General features: G+C 51.0%; 1 protein-coding gene and 1 pseudogene across 1 annotated transcript; both read left to right on the forward strand.

Annotated features, from left to right (window-relative positions):
• Window positions 1–8,038, forward strand: LOC140262548 (annexin A4-like; annotated as a pseudogene).
• A 1,272-nt stretch (window positions 8,039–9,310) lies between these two features.
• LOC140262549 (olfactory receptor 14A16-like) lies at window positions 9,311–10,252 on the forward strand. Its single transcript, XM_072356935.1, has one exon. It carries the CDS (start codon window positions 9,311–9,313, stop codon window positions 10,250–10,252), a length of 942 nt encoding a protein of 313 aa, XP_072213036.1.
• The last annotated feature ends 8,353 nt before the right edge of the window (window positions 10,253–18,605 follow it).

The raw sequence follows: 18,605 nt of genomic DNA on the forward strand, positions 1-18,605 counted from the left end.
ATGAAGGTCAGCGCTGTGTTGGTGTTGACCTTGACTGGAACAGAGTTGGGCCGTAGGAGGCAGTGTGATCCCACAGAGATGGCACTGAGCAAGAGGCAGGAGAAAGCTGTTTGTGAATGGCCAGTTTGAGCCAAACACAGCATGTCGTGGTGTGTTGCAGAAGCACAGAATGGTTGGTGTTGGAAAGGACCTCTGGGCCCATCTGGTCCAGTCCCTGCTGCAACAGGGCCAGCAGAATTGGTGCCCGGGGCCACATCCTGGGCTTGGAGATCTCCTAGAGGAAACTCTGCAGCCTCTGTGGGTCTCTGTGCCAGTGCTGCGGCACTTACACAGTGCAGGAGTGCTCCTGATGTTTGGTGGCAAGCTCTGGTCCTGGCACTGGGCTCCACTGGATGCAGCCTGGCTACATTCTCTCTGTTCCTCCCTGCATGGATTGATGGCCATGGGTGGGATCCTCCTGAGCTCCCCTTCTCCAGACTGAGCAGCCACTTCTCTCAAGCTCTTGTCATAGAAGACGTCTTCCAGTCCCTTCACCATCTTGGTAGCCCTCCATTTCCAGTGTGTCCAGCTGTCTCTTGTACTGGGAGCCCAGACACTGTTCTCCAGGTGCAGCCTCACCAGTGCCGAGTAGAGCAAAATTAATGGTGCTGAGTAATGGTCCTTACCTGCTACAAGAGAAGTAGCTAGGGCTATGATGGGAGCACGCTGCTTTATGACTGACATGGAGAACTGCTAGGAAGAAGGTCTGGTGGGACTGAACACAGATGCAAGGTGGTCCAGCTTTTGTTTTACTGCAGACTCTGGGCAGCAGCATGGAGATATGTTCTCCATATAGTTGTGCCCCTGTGGCTTCTTTCTGATGTGCCTGGGAAGTCCCCCTAGTATAGGCTGCTGCGTGAGACACAAGTCTGATACAACATCACTTGTGTGGGTGGAGTTTTACTATCTCTGTGTTCACATCTTTTATGTGCTTTGTTTTGTTTTAATTCAACTCTGTGTGCACGGGTGCAAGTCTGCCTTTGCTAAATCCTTTTCTTGTGGCTGTAGGCAACAATGAAGGGGATCTCGAGTTTCAGCACTGAGCAAGAAGCACAGCACTCAGGAAGGCCATGAAGGGCTTTGGTAAGTTGATCTCCCTCCGCAGGTCAAGTTTTGTTGTTGGTTTTTTTCCCAGCACTGGGAATGGCAGCTCGGATGGTTTGTTCGAGGGAAGCGCAGCTGCTTGTATTGCTCTGCTGCACAACTGCCCTAAAAATAGTTGGGAAGAGGAAACACAGCTGCCTTTCTTATGTCCTGAAATATGGCTCCTCTGGTGGAGTGGGTCCTGTTAGCTTTGTGTGCATGGATGTGGTCCTGGGGCTGTTGAGAACTGGCTGTGGAGGGGACTTGGGGCGGCACAAGACCAGAGGGCAGTTCTGATTCTTGTGCAAGCAGCCTGACTGGCTTCCATTTGTTTCCTGCAGGCACGGATGAAGAAATCATCGATATCTTGACCAAACTAAATGTTTCCCAATGTCAGCAAGTTCTGATCACCTAAAAGGTCTACAGAGATGTGTGAAGGTGGTTGTGTCATTTGGGTGAAAAGTGACAAAGGACCCAATCTCCATAAGAGAAAGGTCGGTGAAGAATTTCCTTGACCAAGGTTGTTTTGGTTTTGTTCAGTTCAGAGCAGTTGTTGATGCAAGGAGGGTTAGAGCCTAAAGAGAAGAGGTGAACAGCTCGGTTCTGTCTGTCCTGGAAGGCCGTACCTTCTGCCACCTCCTTCCTCCTCTCTTGGCTTTCTAGGATTTGATTGGTGACTTGATGTGGTTGCTGAGTGGGAATTTTGAGAGGGTGATGGTTGGGATGATGACTCCCACCGCCACGTCTGATGTGCTTGAACTGAGGAGGGCTGTGAAGGTTTGGAAATCTTTCTTTTGTATTGTTGAAGTTCAGGCCAAGGACTTACTGCTTTACTATGAATGTCTTCTTAATTTATTATTAACGCTTAAAGAAACTTGATTGCATGTCTGGAGCAGCTGTTGGTATCTTAAATCTTGCCTTGGCAATTCCTGGGAGCAGGAACAGATGAAGGCTGCCTGATGGAAATTCTGGCTTCTCGCACCAGTGAAGAGATTGGTCTCATTAATGAGAACTCCAGGCTTTATAAGTAGTGCGAAAGGCCGGGCCTTGTCCTGCTGCCTGACAGTCAGTTTGTGTGTGTGCAGGCAGGTGTGAGGAGGAAGGAATCTGGGGAGCTTGTAGGTGTGACATGTTGGCCAACCTCGCTGTGGCTGTTTGTTCAGAGTGGAGCCAGACTAGAATTTCACCGGCAACTGAATTGATGTAAATGAAATGGGGAGGAGCGTTCTGTCTGTCAGCAGGACGTATGGCTCTCTTGCCAGTTTCTTACTGTCTGTGCTTCTTAATTGAAGGCTGTAGCACTAATGATGATGAATGGACTGCTGCAGTGATGCTGAGAGCCCTGGGCACAGTTCAGTACTTAGCTGGGTTACAGCTGGCAAACATTGTGGGAGGCACCCAGGTGGTGGCTCTGCTTCTAACAGATGCCGTGTGCGTGTGTTCTTGCGAGAGTATGGCTGCTCCCTTGAGGATGACATCGTATCCAACACATCTTCCATTTTTCCAAGTGTCCTTGTGTCACTTGCAACGGTGAGCCAAGCGAAAGGGAGAGGGGAGAAGGGATTGAATCTTCTTGTGGGCGCAGCTGTGTGCTCATTGGTGAGGAGCTCCAGGCTGGCTTTTTCTCACCCTGCGTGTCTCATGGCCTGCTCCTCAAACCCATCTTCTGCAGGGAGGGGATTCTGACTCTGGGTGTGCATGAATGCCATGGGCTCTTTTCTAAATGTCCCAGTAAAGTGGGCTGCTGCTTCTTTCAGAAAGAAGCCCAAAGCACATTTGAGATGTGTCACTGTGTTTGTAAGCTAGTATTCCCTTTGAAGGACTCCATTAGCCATCTCCTGCAGCTGTTTCTGAGTGGGGAATTCTCAAGGGTTGCTTCCAGTAGATGCTGTGGTGAGCTGTGTCTTCTGTCCTTGTACCTTTGCAGGGTAACAGAGATGAGGGAATGTATGTGGATGATGCTCTTGCTCAGCAGGATGCTCAGGTGTGTAGGAACGTGATTCCTTGCAAGAGCAATCTATTCTTGTGCATGTGATGTGTGGTGAAGAGAAGCCAACCCATGAAATGGGAATAAATGGGTTCTGGTCTTGTTTGCAAGTCTCTAATGAGAAGTCTGTAGGTAGACTGGTTACTTGGCAGGGGCAATGACATTTCAGCTGTGAGTTGCCATGCCTGGTTGGTGCTCGTTGGAAAATATCCATGATCTGGACAAGTATGTTCCAGCAGTTCTTTAGCACCAATGAATTAAAGATCTCGTGTATACCCAGTCTTCTCCATGAGCCTTACTTTGTCATCCATAATAAGTGCCTGTACGAAGCGAGGGAGAAGAAATGGGGAACAGATGAGGTGCAATTTATGTCTGTCCTCTATACATGGAACAGGCATCACCTACTGAGAGGTAGGACCCCTCCCCAGTGTCCTGGGTTTTTCTTCCCTTCCTTGTTTTTGTGTGATGCTTGTGTAGGAGCTTCATAGGTGTTGAGTAAGTGCAAGCTCTTCTGGGTCAACAGGTGTCTTAGCCAACCTGGACTTGAACACCTCCAAGAATGGGGCATCCACAACCTCCCTGGGCAGCCTGTTCCAGGACCTCGGCTTCCTGATTCGTATGAGTGTTTCTGGATAATTTCAATTCTTAAAATACTGACACAAATAATACCAAAAGTTTCATCAAGCATTCTCTGCACCAGGAATATCTTTCAGTAAATAAAACACTTGGTAACTTTAGGTATCCATTTTCATTTACTGCATAGGTGGTTTCCAGCAAATAAAAGTTCAGATGTGTATTCAAGACAAAAAGAGGTAGAAAAATATCAACAAAAAAGGCATGGGATCCTGACAGAGAAGAAATGGGTCTATTTCAGATCCTATGAAAATGGGAGGAGAGTTGAAATGTCATTCAAGATGGGTTTATGTGCCCAAAAGCTTTCCTCTTTTTTTTTTTTTTTTTTTTTTTTTCCCTCCAGCTACAATGATTGGTCTTTTAAAAGCTATTAGCCTTATTGACATCCTTAGATGATCACAGCACAACCACCTTGTTGCCACAACCTCTTCTCTAAATTCCAGCCTTCCTCCTGCTGCTCTCCCTCCTCCTCTGCACACTGTGGATGCTCAGTCCTGAGACTGACCTCTGTTTGGGTAAATGCTGTCCCTGGTGTAAGGCAAGTTGCTGTGGTGCTGCTTTCAGAATGCCCTGTGCAGGCAGACTTGGAGGCTTCCTTACACTGTGCTAGCATTTCTGGTGACCCTCAGAGTAAAACTTGGCAGATAACAGGGTTTTCTACAAAGAGATGTGCATTTCTGTTTAATTTTCCCCCCTTTGTTACTTATCATATCACTGCAAAACATAGTTTACAGCAATATAAACAGGATCTGTTGCTGGAGGGGATTGTACAGCTTCTGACAACTTTTCAGCACCCAAATGTGAAACAGAAGCAATTAAACTCTGAGGGGAAAAAAGTAACAGTGTGGAACACATCAGAAATTGGGTCATGAAGTCACACAGGAGGGAAAGCCAGGAAGCAGAGGGAAAGCAGGATTTTGATTGACTCACCGTCAACAGTAAATGAGCCACTGGCAGTTTATTGTCAGTTTTTTGCCTTTTAATCTGCAAGTTCCAGAGGTGATGGCACCCTCCCCAACCCACTGCTTGGGGGAAGGGAGGGAAGGGGAGGGAGGGGGTTAAGTGGGGCAGGAAAAGCCACGGCCAGAGTTCAGGTGAGAGCAGGGTCTGTGGTCAGCATCACAGAGGGAGGAAGGCAGGTTTTTTGTTCTCAAAATCTAAAAGGCAGAGCTAAAATTAAACGACATCCAGGAGATACAGTCATGAGCATAAAAAATATGCCACCAGAAAGGCATCCTGAGATCACTGCAGATTAAATAGTAATAGCTTTGTGTTGGTAATTAGAGGCATTGGCCAGTTCCAAACCCCACAGTGGGAACTGCCATACAAATATAATTGAATGCAACGCTTGCTCTGGGGAGCCAGGAAGGAGCAGACACCTCCCAGCTGAAGACAAGAGCTTCTGTTTGCTCTTATAAAGCATCTGCTGAATTGGTTGTGAGGAAGGGGAGGCAGTGTTCAAATCACTCCCCTCCTGTGTCAGCCCAGCATCCTCCAGTGAAAAAACAGCTGCAAGCCAGCAGCACACAGCAGGGCACTGCACAGGAGAGCTGCTTGCCCTCGCTTGCTGGGCTGTGCCCAAGGACTGTCCCAAACTCAGTGGGATTCTGCAAACCATGGGTGTTTTTAGCACATAGCAGCTCAGTATAGACCTCCTTTTTGAGCAGCAGTGCAGCCCCTCCAAGAATGAAAATATCAGTTATAAAAGTAACCTTGCAGCTAAGCTTCAAGGGGGAGTTCTACACGCCAGCAATTTTTTGCTGTTTATTCATTCTAGACATACTTACAGACTAATTCTCCTCTTACTCTGTTTTTATATCAGTTATTCACCGTTGATTGAGTGGAGTTAATTTAAATTTACAGCAGCGTAAGCGAGGGAAAGCTGCTCGTAATCAGTAACAAGTTCATTCTACCACGTTTACTCACCATGAATAGTACCTCACTCATTGAATAATCCTATAAATTCTTCTCGGGGTTTCTTGCAGAGTAGGATAGTATGTGATCTGAGTAAGGATGGCAAACACTTTCCATACTTTTCAAATCAATTACTCCAGAAGACATAATCTGGTGCTGTATCACCAAGTCCAGTGTGTACACCCAACATCCTGCCTACTGCATGGCTCGGAGCTTGGGAGGTGTGTGATGTAAGAAAGGAGAAAAAATGTTATCATAGCACTAGTTGGGTAGACACCATTGGAACACTCTTTTCCATGAGAGACCATCGATTCACACTGTTTTTTCATGTGCTTCTGAAGTGATTTCTTGATTTCCTCTTACTGCTGGAAAAATAATATGAAATGATATTAGAGCAGGGTAATACTTGCTAAATTTTTAGCTAATAAACCACATTCACAATGGCAGTCCTTGTGCAGCCTATGCTTGTTGTAATGCTATGCTGAGATGATAACAGCAGGGGGGCAAAGTCTTTGGATACAGCAAATGAGAACAAGCCCAAATGCAGCAGAGCTGCCTGCCTCTGGAGAGCCTCAGGTAGGCAGGGATCTCCAGCAAGAGATTACCCTTAAATGAGGTCTAGGAAGGGGTGGAGGCAGACACAACTGCTGCAGCAAAGAGGACAAAGAGCTTGGTTTCCTGCTGGGGCCCTCCAGCCTTGCCAGCGCTCTTGCCATCTCCACCCAAGGCTGTTCTAAGCAGTCCTACACTGGCTTCCTTTTCCCTGCGTGCTGCAGACACTCACCTCGACTCCTGCACTGGCACTCACCCTGGCACTGCCTTACTTTGATGGTTCTGCAGTCTCACCAGTTGTTCCTCATGACACAACAGCAAGGACTGATCACACAGTCCTGATGGAGGTCTCTGGCACCACAGCACAACTATTGCAGGCGAGGGATGACCTGACAGGTTGTGCTGAAAGAATCACTTCTATGGCCCTTTACCAGCCACGTTCCTTCTCTAGTTCGTTCAACGCGGTCACGTCCTGCCCATGAATTGGGGCAGAGACAACCAGATTCACAGTCCCCCCAGTTACATTAAGGTGAAACGACCCTCATACACAAGTGAAATAAAAAATCAGCTTCTTTAGGAGATTTCTACAAAATGCTTCTCCTGTATGCGTTGTCCCTCTCACAATCGTATCTGTCTAAGCCATATGCTTTATTCAAATACCACATAAGGCTTGAGTTACTAACAGCTTTCAGAGAAAAAGAGGAAAACCAAAGAGAAATTAAAACCAGTAGGAAGATCGTCTCATTATCCTTTATCTCATTCACCATCTTCAGCTCCATGTGAGATTTATCCTTCGTCTTTGCTTCTCTGCAGGCCCTGACAACACTCCTATACTCCTCCCAAGAGGAAAGGCCCTTTTTCCACACAGCCACAAACAAGAGCTCCCAAGGGAACAAGCAGCCCCCCAGGTGCCCATGTGTGAGGCTGTTATGCCTTATTGGTTTTTCACGTTGTGAGGGGTGTGCTGTGTGTGATGGGTGGCTCTGGGCTCTCCAGGCCAGAGATGCAGGGCAGGTAAGATGGAATAGGGGTGCTGTATGTGGTGGGCTGGATAGAATGGAGCTTACAGTTAGCAATGACATGGTTGAAAGCCTCTGTGTAAGGGACAAGGAATTAAAGTGGATGTCACTGTGGGAGTCTACTGTAAGCAGCTCAGCCTGGACAACAATACATATTATTCTTAATTCTTTAAAGGAGTATCTCAAGAAGAGAATCACTTGCCCTAATGTTTCACCAGCTTCCTAGAAACTGACGTGGTGTAGCACACAGCCAATGGGCTCCGTGGTTTTCATGGCCAACTGACTTTATATGATAAACTGCAAAATGAGAAGTTATTCAAGGAGTTTCTGGTGTCCCTTACTACCCTCCATCAATAGTGGCAGTAGAAAGAGCTAAAGTCTGACAGTAACAAACTTCTCTTCATGCTTTGCCAACTGAGAATAGCCAACAACATCACAGTCAAACCAGGTGTGACTGTCAGGCTACCATCTATTGGTGCTGTGCTCATCATCTTGAACTGAAGTTTGTAGCCCACTTCCCCACAGTAGTGGTGCTAAGCAAAAAAGATGAAGGCCTGCCTGTAATCACAGCCTCCAATTATCTGCTCTAACACAGCTGTGGGGAGGCTTTGTTGGTAATGGCCCCACAGGGACCAATTACAGCTCCAACACTCTCTAACATTTCTGGACAGCATTTTGACTGCACCTCCATCATTTGCTTACAGCAGTCTTCCCTCGGTCCCCAAAGTTCATGGACACCACATACGCTGTGGGGCTCATTACAGTGCAGAAAGACCTAACAAGTCATTTCCCTCAAGTCTTCCAGGCCTGAACTGCTCCTTAGGGAGGTCTCTGTGTTGCAGATGAAGGTTTCAAGGATCGCTTGAAACAAAAAAGGAGATGTCCTATTTAAGGGTATTTTGTCTTACACCAGACACCGAGATGTCACCGAGTGCAGCACAACCCGTGTGACACAGATGGCAGCTCCGTCAGGGAGAGGGAGGTACAGCCAGCACGGGGGTAGCACTGGGGATCCAAGAGGGAAATGTAGTCAGTGAGAGCTGATAACTGGAGAGTGACTGCAACAGGCAAAGATGGGAATGAATGCCAATGGAGGAGAAAGAAGGCTGTGCAAGAGGAGAGTTGCAGGGGGCCAGTTGCTTGTGGCCAGATGTGTGGTCAGTGCTGGTCCGGCTGGGTGTGTGGGAGGCATGGGAGGGAGCTGCATCCCCTCCAGGAGCCAGGACTACAATCTCAGGATAAGATGCCTGAATGGATTCAGCTGAATCCTGTCCCTATGGAAGTGTAAATATGTCCTGCAGAGCCAGGATCCCTGCATCCCAGGTCACTGTGCCAGGGCAAGGACTCAGCTGCCAACCAGGCTCAGCACTCAGCCTGCCCGGAGAGTTGCCCAGGCAGCTGTAGGGAGATGTGGGGAAGGGGAAGTAGACCCCCAGCAGCACAGGGGCCTTTTGCTGCTCAGGGTGCTGCATAGGCTGGAGGCTCACAGCTGCACTGCATGCTCGGGGTATTGCAGAGGGGACTTTACAAGAAAGAGGACCAAACATGGGAATTCCTGCCTTTTGTTCATTTTCCTACCGTTAGGGTAGGGATGACCAGAGAAATGGGAGACAAGCTGTATATATTGACACAGCACTGAGACTGCTGTGCTGTAGCTTTGGAGATGAGTAGGTTTGTGAGCAGCATCCTTATGTTCCATCAGCCTTTCCTGGCTCGATGGACAGAATGAGCATCAGTCCATGGAGATGATGTGGAGAGATGCTAAGAGAGACGTCACATTCTACAAATAAAACTGAGCACTCCTGCCACTTTACAGTGTACCCACCTGGGTAGCTCAGGATCACCTTCTCCAGAGCCCACGGGCAGAGGCCTCTCCTACTTTCCTCATCCATCCCTATTCCAACTCATGAAAACAATCTTAGGCTGTGGATCTGAACCAACATTTCCCTCAGAGAAAGAAAAAGATTGGATTACGCAGCAGGAGGAAGGTCACCAAGGAACGGTACAGGTTTGTGCCAAGAGAACTCTCACCTAACTTGCCTTTTTTTCTCCTGGGATGATTCCCCATGTCCAGGAGCGGCAGATGTCCAACAGCAGCTCCATCAGCGAGTTCCTCCTGCTGCCAATGGGAGACACACGGCAGCTGCAGCTCCTGAACTTCTGGCTCTTCCTGGGCATCTACCTGGCTGCCCTCCTGGGCAATGGCCTTATCAGCACAGCCGTAGCCTGCGACCGCCGCCTACACACCCCCATGTACTTCTTCCTCCTCAACCTGGCTTTCCTCGACCTGGGCAGCATCTCCACCACTGTCCCCAAAGCCATGGCCAATGCCTTCTGGGACACCAGGGCCATCTCCTACACTGCGTGTGCTGCACAGCTCTTTGTGTTTTCATTCTTTCTGTCAGCTGAATTTTTCCTTCTCACCATCATGTCCTATGACCGCTACGTTGCCATCTGCAAGCCCCTGCACTACGGGACCCTCCTGGATGGCAGAACTTGTGCCATCATGGCAGCAGCTGCCTGGGGCACTGGGGTTCTCCATTCCCTGCTGTACACTGCCAATACATTTTCACTGCCTCTCTGCCGAGGCAACGCTGTGGACCAGTTCTTCTGTGAGATGCCACACATTCTCAAGCTCTCTTGTTCGTACCCCTACCTCAGGAATCTCGGCCTCATAACACTCAGTGTATCTTTGTTTTTTGGGTGTTTTGTGTTCATTCTGCTTTCTTACGTGCAGATCTTCAGGGCCGTGCTGAGGATGCCCTCTGTGCAGGGACGGCACAAAGCCTTTTCCACGTGCCTCCCTCACCTGGCCGTGGTCTCCCTCTTTATCAGCACTGCCTTCTTTACCTATCTGAAGCCCCAGTCCACCTCCTCCCCAGCCAAGGATGTGTTGGTGGCGGTTCTGTACTCTGTGGTGCCTCCAGCAGTGAACCCCCTCGTCTACAGCATGCGGAACCAGGCACTGAAGGATGCCATTTGGAAACTTATTAAGGATGTTTTTCACTTGTATGGGAACTGCTGAATCACAGCCTGAACCTCTGATTAACCACCTGAGGCAAGCAATAAGCCTAGGAGTACAGGTGAAGGTAATCTCCTGTGCTAGCAAAAGGGGTGGAGCCTGGCTCCACCTCTCCTAGATCCCATTTTAGAGCTGATTATCATTGGGAAAGGATCTCTTTGGGAGGTTTCTCCTTGTAGAGGCTTGTAGTGAGCCCAGGATAAGTGTAGGCACCATCTATTCCTCTTAAAACCACACAACGTAGCCTAACTCTTCTGGATGTTCTCAATTGTGTCATCAGTGCATTTGCAGATTACACAGCAGTAAAGATTCATTGATTCCCTCTCTCTCCCCAGGTGACTCCTAATGTATCCCTCTCCAAGCTTGTGCTCTGTTGTTTTCCTTTAGCGTGTTTCATTCTTCAATGCATCTTTAATGTTTTCTAACTCCTTATGCTTCTTTTGTTCCCCTCAAATCCTTTCACTGTGTTCCTTTCCCTCCTTCTTTCTAGGCAGCTTGTGATTTCAGCATATGCTTCTGTCACGGGGTTACCCCAAGATGTCAGTCCGTGACCCTCCGGGAACCCAAACTGCCCCCAGTGGCGGTAACACGGAACCAGGACACAAGCTCTTTAACTGCCACTGCTCTGAATGATGTTCTGATGTGGAATAGCCACAACAGGGATCACAACAGCACAACAGCTTCATCGTGTCTGAGATGAAGTAGCAGCCAAGAAGGACGTGGGCAGTGAGTGTTTTGGGGCTCTGGAAATCTGTGTTTGACACAATGAGAAGATATTTTCTATTGCTCAGAGGTTCTCCATTGTGGATTCAACTGAGGACACTGGTGGATGAAGAGCTGGCCATGAGCCTGCACTGTGCTCTTGGAGCCTGGATGACCAATGGTAACCTGGCCTTCACCAACAGAGGGGTATCCAGCAGTGAGGGAGCTGATTGCACCCCCCTACTCTGCCTTTTGAAGGCTCCATCTGGTACACTGTGCCCAGGCCTGGCAAAGCCAGCACAGGGAAAACATGGACCTGTTGGAGCACCAACAAAGATAATCAGAGGGCTGATGAAAGATGTTGAAGTTGGGATTGTTTAGCTTGGAGAAGGAACGCTCCAGAAAGACCTCATTGCAGTCTTGCAGTACTTGATAGGAACTTCCTTGAAAGGCAGGAGAGAGACTGACTTGTTACACAGGTAGTGATAGGGAAATGGATTTAAAGTGAAAGAGGGGAGGTTTATGTCGGAGGTTATGAAGAGATTCTTCATGCAGAGTGTGCTGAGGCACTGGAATAGCCTGCCCTGAGAATGGGTGGATGTCCCATCACTGGAGGTATTCAAGGCCAGGCTTGACGTGTTCCTGGGCTGTCTGGTCTTGTGGTTGGCAACCCTGCCCAGAGCAGGGGGGTTGGAACTAGATCATCTTTCTCATCTTTCCAACACAAGTGTTTCTATGATTCAGTGGATATAATTTGGACTTGGTAAAATCTACTTTTACAGAACTATGCCTCTTGCTTTCCTCTGCTGTCCATTAACTATATCTGTCCGTGTCTTCACGTAGCTTTTCTCCATGTAAGGAAGCTGGGAATTGGTGCCTAGTGCTGACTCTAACCCATATAACAATCTGTAATCTAACCTTAACCCGATCCCTAACTCCTAACCCATAACTTGAACTCCCTAAATTATACCTAAAGTATCTTAAAGTACAGCCTTCACCCTTTCTTGTCCTAAACTTCAAGCTAAATTCAAGCTCTTTCCCCTAAACACCAACCCTTATCACATCCCTCGCCCTAACACTAACTCACGTGCGAGCACTGCACCTAGCACTAAATCTAACCATCAGTGCTAGCCCTCAGCCCTAATTCTAAGCTTAAACCTACCTCTAACACTGAACCTTGTCCCTGACCCTCTGGTTGGCAGCTTGTTATCTGGTAGGGTACATCAGGCCGCTGCTCTTTCAAGCTGTAATGGATGGTGCGTTAAGGAAGAGAGAAAGCTTAGTAGTTTTATTGGTGGCAGCCAAGGCTTGGTGTCTCACAGCTGCTCTGAGCTCCTGGTTAAAGCATTCAGGAAGAGCGGTAGAACCAAAGTGCTGCACGGTTAGGAAGGATGATAGGCTTGTGTAGAAGAAAGGCCTTTCCCAGAAGCAAGCAGTGGGCTGGGGTTGGCACCAAAACCAAACCCTGCTTGCACCTTCCCCTCTCGTCATTCCACATGCTGACACTGCTTTTAAGAGCAAAAACCCAAGACTACAACGAAGAAAGAAAGCTCTAGAACAACTTGGCTACTTTATTCACCCCCTTCCCTTTCCACCACAGATGATTCTCAGCCAACCTCCAAGAGCCACGTTACTGCTCTGCTGACCCTTCTCTGGGACCCATCAGCGCACTCAGAAATGACTGAGAGCAACACGTGCACACAGACACACAGCACAGCCCTACGTGTCTGCTTCTCCATTAGGAAATGGCATCAAAAAGAGCAGGAGAGGAAAGCAGGCATGGTGAGAGAACTGCTTTGGGCAGCAAGGAAAGGCCAGCTGAAGCTCCCGGGTTAAGTCCCCTCTGCAGAGGGTGCCAGCGATGCCATCTCCTTTGCAAACTCTTCCTGTGTGGGGAGAAGGGTTGGGGTCTCCCTCATCCCTGGGCTCTCCAGCATCCTGAGGGTCTCTCTGCACTGGGGTTCTCCCATGAGAAATGAGCTGCCAGCCCTGAGAGAAACTCTTCCTGCAACCAGGGACACTTGCAGGGCCAATAACAACACATGGACTGGGCGATGGTTAATGAGGATGGAGCTCCAGATGAAGCTCTTCCTGCAATGCGGGCATTTCTAGGGTCTCTGCCCTGAGTGGATCCCCTGGTGCTTGATCAGGTAGGAGCTGTGGTTGACCACATCAGTTTCTTCCTACGTGTGAGGAGCTCTGCACTCCACACAAAGCCCTTCTCACACTCGAGGGCATTTCTAAGGCTTCCTGCCATGTCAGCTCAGAGCTGCTGCAGGCACGGATAGGGCTTCACCCAAGTGCAGACCCTCTGGTACCTCAGCAGGTTCCAGCCGTAGCCAAAAAGCTCTTACATACAGGCCGGCACCTTTATAGAGTTTCTCATGTGGACCCCCAGGTGTGCAATGAGCTCTGGATGGAGCTCTTCCTGCTGTCAAGGCACTCCCAGGTCGACTGAGGGGTGCACTGAGGTTAACTGAGGGGTCTGTTGGGGTTTACTGAGGGGTCTACTGAGGGGTCTACTGGGGTCAACATAGGGGACTACTGGGGTGTACTGAGAGGTCTATTGGGGTTTACTGAGGGGTCTACTGAGGGGTCTACTGGGATCAACATGGGGAATACTGGGGTGTACTGAGGGGTCTACTGGGGTGTACAGAGGGGTCTACATAGGGGTCTACTGGGGTCAACATAGGGGTCTACTGAGGGGTCTACTGGAGTTGAATGAGGGGTCTCCTGGGATCTCGTGGGGTCTACTGCGGGGTCTACATAGGGGTCTACTGGAATCAACTGAGGGGTCCCCTGGGTTCAACTGAGGTCTACTGCGGGGTCTACTGGGGTCTACTGAGGGTTGAGCACCAGACAAAGCTCTTCCCACACAGCTTGTGAACAGAATTGTTCCCTTCCTGGTGACCCATCAGCCCAGCTGAGGTATCCTTCAGGTCCTCACCTGCTGCCCCACAGCCTCCCTCACAAACCCTTCACTACTTCTATCATCATTAAGGAACACCCCAACCCACGCCATCCTACGGTCCTGTGACCATCCAGGACCCTTCCAACACAAGCCGATCCACGCTTCTTTGATCATCAAGGAGCCTCCCAAGGAGCGCATGCCATCCCAAACACAAACCATTCTCTGGTTCCTTATGACCTTCAAGGACTCTTCCAGCACAAACCACGTTCTGTCCCTGTGACCTCCCAGGACCCTCCTGTGCTGGTGACGTCACAATGTCGCGCTGACCTCACAGAAGCCCCCCCGGGGTGGGGCAGGGGCAGTGGGTCAGCGCCGAACCTGCCGGCCCCATTCTGCAGGCGGTGCAGGTCCTGCGAGCAGCTGTGCCAGTGGTGCAGCAATGCGGGCCCAGTTTGCCAGCGGAACATTAACAGCTCTGCAGCGCGTGGAGCTGCTGCAGCAGCTGGAGCAGGTGAGCTCTGGGTGGACGGGCACAGAAGGGCCGAGCTGCCGGCTGGAGGGCACCCTGCCCACGGCATGGCAGCAGAGAGCCGGGTGCCAACGCCGCTCCTTTCCCCTCGCACAGGCTCACGAGCGGCTGATGGAGAAGCGCACGGCCGCGGCCAGGGCGTCTTTGCTGAAGGTGAGCAGATGCTGCTGTGTGGGGTGCGGTGGGGTGGGAGAAGTGCCCTCGTGTGGGTCTGCAGCTCCAGCCCTGCAGGCCCTGCTTGCCCCGATGGAGGAGGCAGGAGGGGACGGAGCCCCGTGGGAGCGCCGGTGCCCTGACGGCCGCTGCTCTTCTCTTTCGCACAGGACGCCCAGCAAATACGGGCTGAAAGAACGGCTGCCCGTAAGGAGGAGCTGGAGCAGGTAGGGGGCAGTGAGGGCTCGTCCTCACAGCTCGGCATCCTCACGCCTCTGGCTGTGCAGGAGGACCTCGGTCCCCATCCCTCGGGTCCATCCGTGGGACCCGAGTCGGCCAGCCCTCATGACAGCCGTTGTCTTGCAGGAGAAGCAGCTCATTGGCCAGCTGGAGGAGCAGCTGAAGGCTGGGAGCGAGGAGATGGAGGTAGTGTGGAGGGGCGAGGGGAGCGGGGCTGCCCACCCCCGTGTTGTGGACATGGAGCTCAGCCTTTTGTCTGCCAGGTGCTGCGGCGGGAGAAACAGCGCCTGCGAGAGGAGCGGGAGGAGCTGGAGCTGGAGGGTGCCTGGTGAGTGCATGGGAGCCACCCATGGGACCCTGCAGCCCACGCCTGCACACGGGGGTCTCTGACACACCTGGGGCAGCAATGGGACTGCAGCGCTGCTGGGGATGGGGCTCTGCTTCCTGCATGGTGTGGCAGAGCGGCCCCGTCCCAGCCCTGGGGTGGGCACACGCTGCTGGGGAGCCCCCGCGGTGACAGAGGCCGGCAGCCTCCAACCAAGCCTTGTTGCCCACAGGCGGCAGCATCAGATGGAGCTGGAGGTAGAGCGCGTGCCTGGGGCTGTGCTGCCGGAGCTGGTGGAGGCACAGCTGGTAAGGGGCAGAACACACGGCACCCTCACCCCATCCAACAGTGGTCTCCCTGGGGACTGTTGTGCTGCTGGGCTCCCGAGTCCTGCATGAAGCCCTGCTGCGCAGCAGGCCCTGACCACCATCCCTGCCCCATCTTCACCTACAGGAGAAGAAGGAGCGGGCCAGGAGACGTGGGCTCTCCTTCTGGATGCAGTGAGTATCCCCTCGTTGCCCGGTGCCCACCCGACAGCAGCCGGGCTCCCATCAGTGGGCTGATGGCCAGGACCCCTCTTTTGCCCCACAGGACCATCTGCCTCATCTTGGTCTGCCTCCAGCTGCTGCTCGTGGCCGTGCTGGGCTTTGCCCTATTTTACGCCCGGCACTATGACCAGGAGCTGCTCTATCGGCTCCTGCCGCGGGTGCTGCCCCAGCCAATGTACGCTTCCGTGGCGTACTTTGCAAGCAGGACCCTGCGTGTGGTCTGTGATGGGCTGCTGCCCATCTGACCGCCCAGCTCAATAACCCCTCCCAGCTCGGGGCTGCGTGCTGGGGCAGGGGACAGGGCTCTGTCCCCACGGAAGGGGCCTGTCCTGTGCTCCTGCCCCCAGGCACAGCAGTGGGGCAGTGCTGGCAGGCGGCTGAGTGCCACCACGTTGGACTTGTTGGAAATCGGTCTGGACTGTCATCGGGAGTCGCTGTCAGCTGAAGAACAAACCTCCGACGGCCCATCAGACGGAAGATCCGCACCCGACAGCAGGACGTGGCTGGATCTACGGGCGCTGAACCGCCTCGCTTTGCTGCCTCTCTGTCCCTCCTTCCCTGCTTTCTGTCTTTTCTCTTGGTCTTCTTTCATTCTTTGACTCATCAAAGCAGCCGTGGCCTATGCTAACGGCCTCTCATTGCAATTAGCCCATTACCCAATGTTACCTCCAATTGGTTGTTAAGAAAGCCCTCAATAAATACATACCTATTATTCCCCTCAATTTGGTGGTTGTGACCCTTTGCTGAGCCGGGGAGACTCAGGGGATGGGACAAAATGCAAACGGTGCATCCCTGTCACAAAAAATCCTGACCCCAGGGCTGGAGGTTGTGGCTTTCGGACCCTTCCAGCAGTTCTTGTGGAGAGCAGCTTCAGGGAAGCGAAAGGCTGCAGTGGGCAAGGGATGTGAAGAGAACAAGGGTGACAAAAAGGCTCTTGACAGGTTCCCTGCTCTCTGACCTGGCTGTCTCGGATGGGGAGCAGAGCAAACCCCCACGATTCAGGAGGAAACAGAGTCCTGCTGTTCCACCTGGACCACCACGAGTCCATGGGGCCGGATGAGACCCACAGCTGCAGCTCCAGTGCTGTGTTCATTGTTGGGCCCCTCACTACAAAAAAGGCTCAGGGGAGACCTTATTGCTCCCTATAACTTCCAAAGGGAGGCCGTGGTGAGCTGGGGGTCGGTCTCTTCTCTTGCCGAACAGTGATAGGACGAGAAGGAATGGCCTCCAGCTGCACCAGCTGAAACGAGATGATCATTACGGTTCTTCTCAGTGCAGGCCATCTCATGATCCTATGATAAGACATGGAGAGCACCCCAATGCTGTCCACTGCTCCCTGGTGGTCCAGTGGGGTGATGCTGGGATGATGTTGGGGGTGGTGCTGTTGGGGTGATGTTTCGCTCCAATTTGTAGGAGGGAGGCAAGGTTCTTTGATATGTGTATACCCCGCGTGAGATTAAGAAGCAACGGTTCAAACGTTGGTCCAAGCAGTTTATTAAATTCCCAGCCGTTTTAGGGAGATGGGGAAGGGAAGGTGGGCGATAGTAAAAGTAGGAAAAATAAGCAAGGAGTCTGTAGAGAGCAAAAGAGTCACCACCGTGTGTCCAGCGAGGTGCACCGTAGGTCCGTTGATCTCAGGAACTCGTCTGATCACCGCAGGGGATGGGAGAAAGCCAGGAAGCTCCGCAGCAAGCCGGCCTCGGGGGGTCCTTCTGAAGAGGAATTCTCCGTCAAAGGTGTCTTTGGGGGATTGTCTCCCAAGTCCCCACTTTAGCGAGGGCCTTTTATCCCCCATTTCTGTGGGGCTGTTTTTTCTTCTTCTTTGAAGCTTGAGGATTACAGCTCAGCATTTTTGGGAACGTATCTCGAACAAACACTGAATGTCTAAACAAGCATCTTCTGAAGGCAAACACTCTTTGTAAAATGGTTTAAAACCAGCTTTTGTGACATTCCTGGCCCACAGATAAGCCAGCAAGGAGGGGTGCCTCTGTTGCCAGACACAAGCATTTTCGCCTTCTGCAGTGGTCTGCTCCTTCAAGCAGCACCCCTGAAAAAGACTGCTTGTCCTGTCTCTGCTTATCTTTGCAATCATAAGCAGGGATGGCACAATAACACCCACCATTCACCCTCCTAGATAGTTAGCAGTCGCCAGTCAGAGTCTTATCATCAGAAAAGCCTCACCAAGCAAGCTTTGAGACAACAAAAGAAAACCAGTTCTGTCCTTCACAGGCTGTTGATAAACACCACTGTCTGCACTGCAGAATTCCCACCTGGACCCTGGCTTACACTGGGACTTCCTGGGTGCAGAAAGCAGCTGACACAAATACCCCTATTGGTTGGACTGGGTTATTTATTGTTATTGGTTGTTGGTGGTTTGTTTTCACTTCCTACCACTTATTGCTTGTATCCTCCATGTACTTTTTAACCAACCACAGGGTTGGCCCTGTTGTGTCTGCAGCCCATCACGTGAGGACCTGCAGTGCCCAGGTGAGACTGACTTGTGGAATCAAACTCTATAATCCAGAGATTGGTTATAAAGCAGGTATGTTTATTCCCGCCTTGCGCAGCGCCGGGTGCAAGGGGGATAGCTCCTCCAAATTTGCACACCAACTTGTAACATCGTGACACAGATATAGGTACACCTCATACATAGTCAGTGATTTCTCGGAATTCTGATACATATTCAATAGGTCTTTAGCATGCAGACCCCTTCTTGTTATCACCCATCTTATCAGGGAGATGCAGCTCCTCTTTTGGTATTTAAACTTCTAATCCACTCCTCGCCAGGTGTCTCAGGGAGATCTCACTCCTTATTTGCATCCTTCCTGCTCTCCCAGACCCATGAGGTGTACCTATATCTGTGTCACGATGTTACAAGTCGGGGTGCAAGTTTGGAGGAGCTATCCCCCTTGCACCCGGCGCTGTGCAACGCTGGAATAAACATACCT

This window comes from Excalfactoria chinensis, chromosome 25 (genome assembly GCF_039878825.1).
Source record: "Excalfactoria chinensis isolate bCotChi1 chromosome 25, bCotChi1.hap2, whole genome shotgun sequence".
Classification (NCBI taxonomy): Eukaryota; Metazoa; Chordata; class Aves; order Galliformes; family Phasianidae; genus Excalfactoria; species Excalfactoria chinensis.

What these genes read in the sequence shown, in the direction of transcription:
- LOC140262549 (XM_072356935.1), top strand. Translation starts at nt 9,311, where the DNA reads ATGTCCAACAGCAGCTCCATCAGCGAGTTCCTCCTGCTGCCAATGGGA.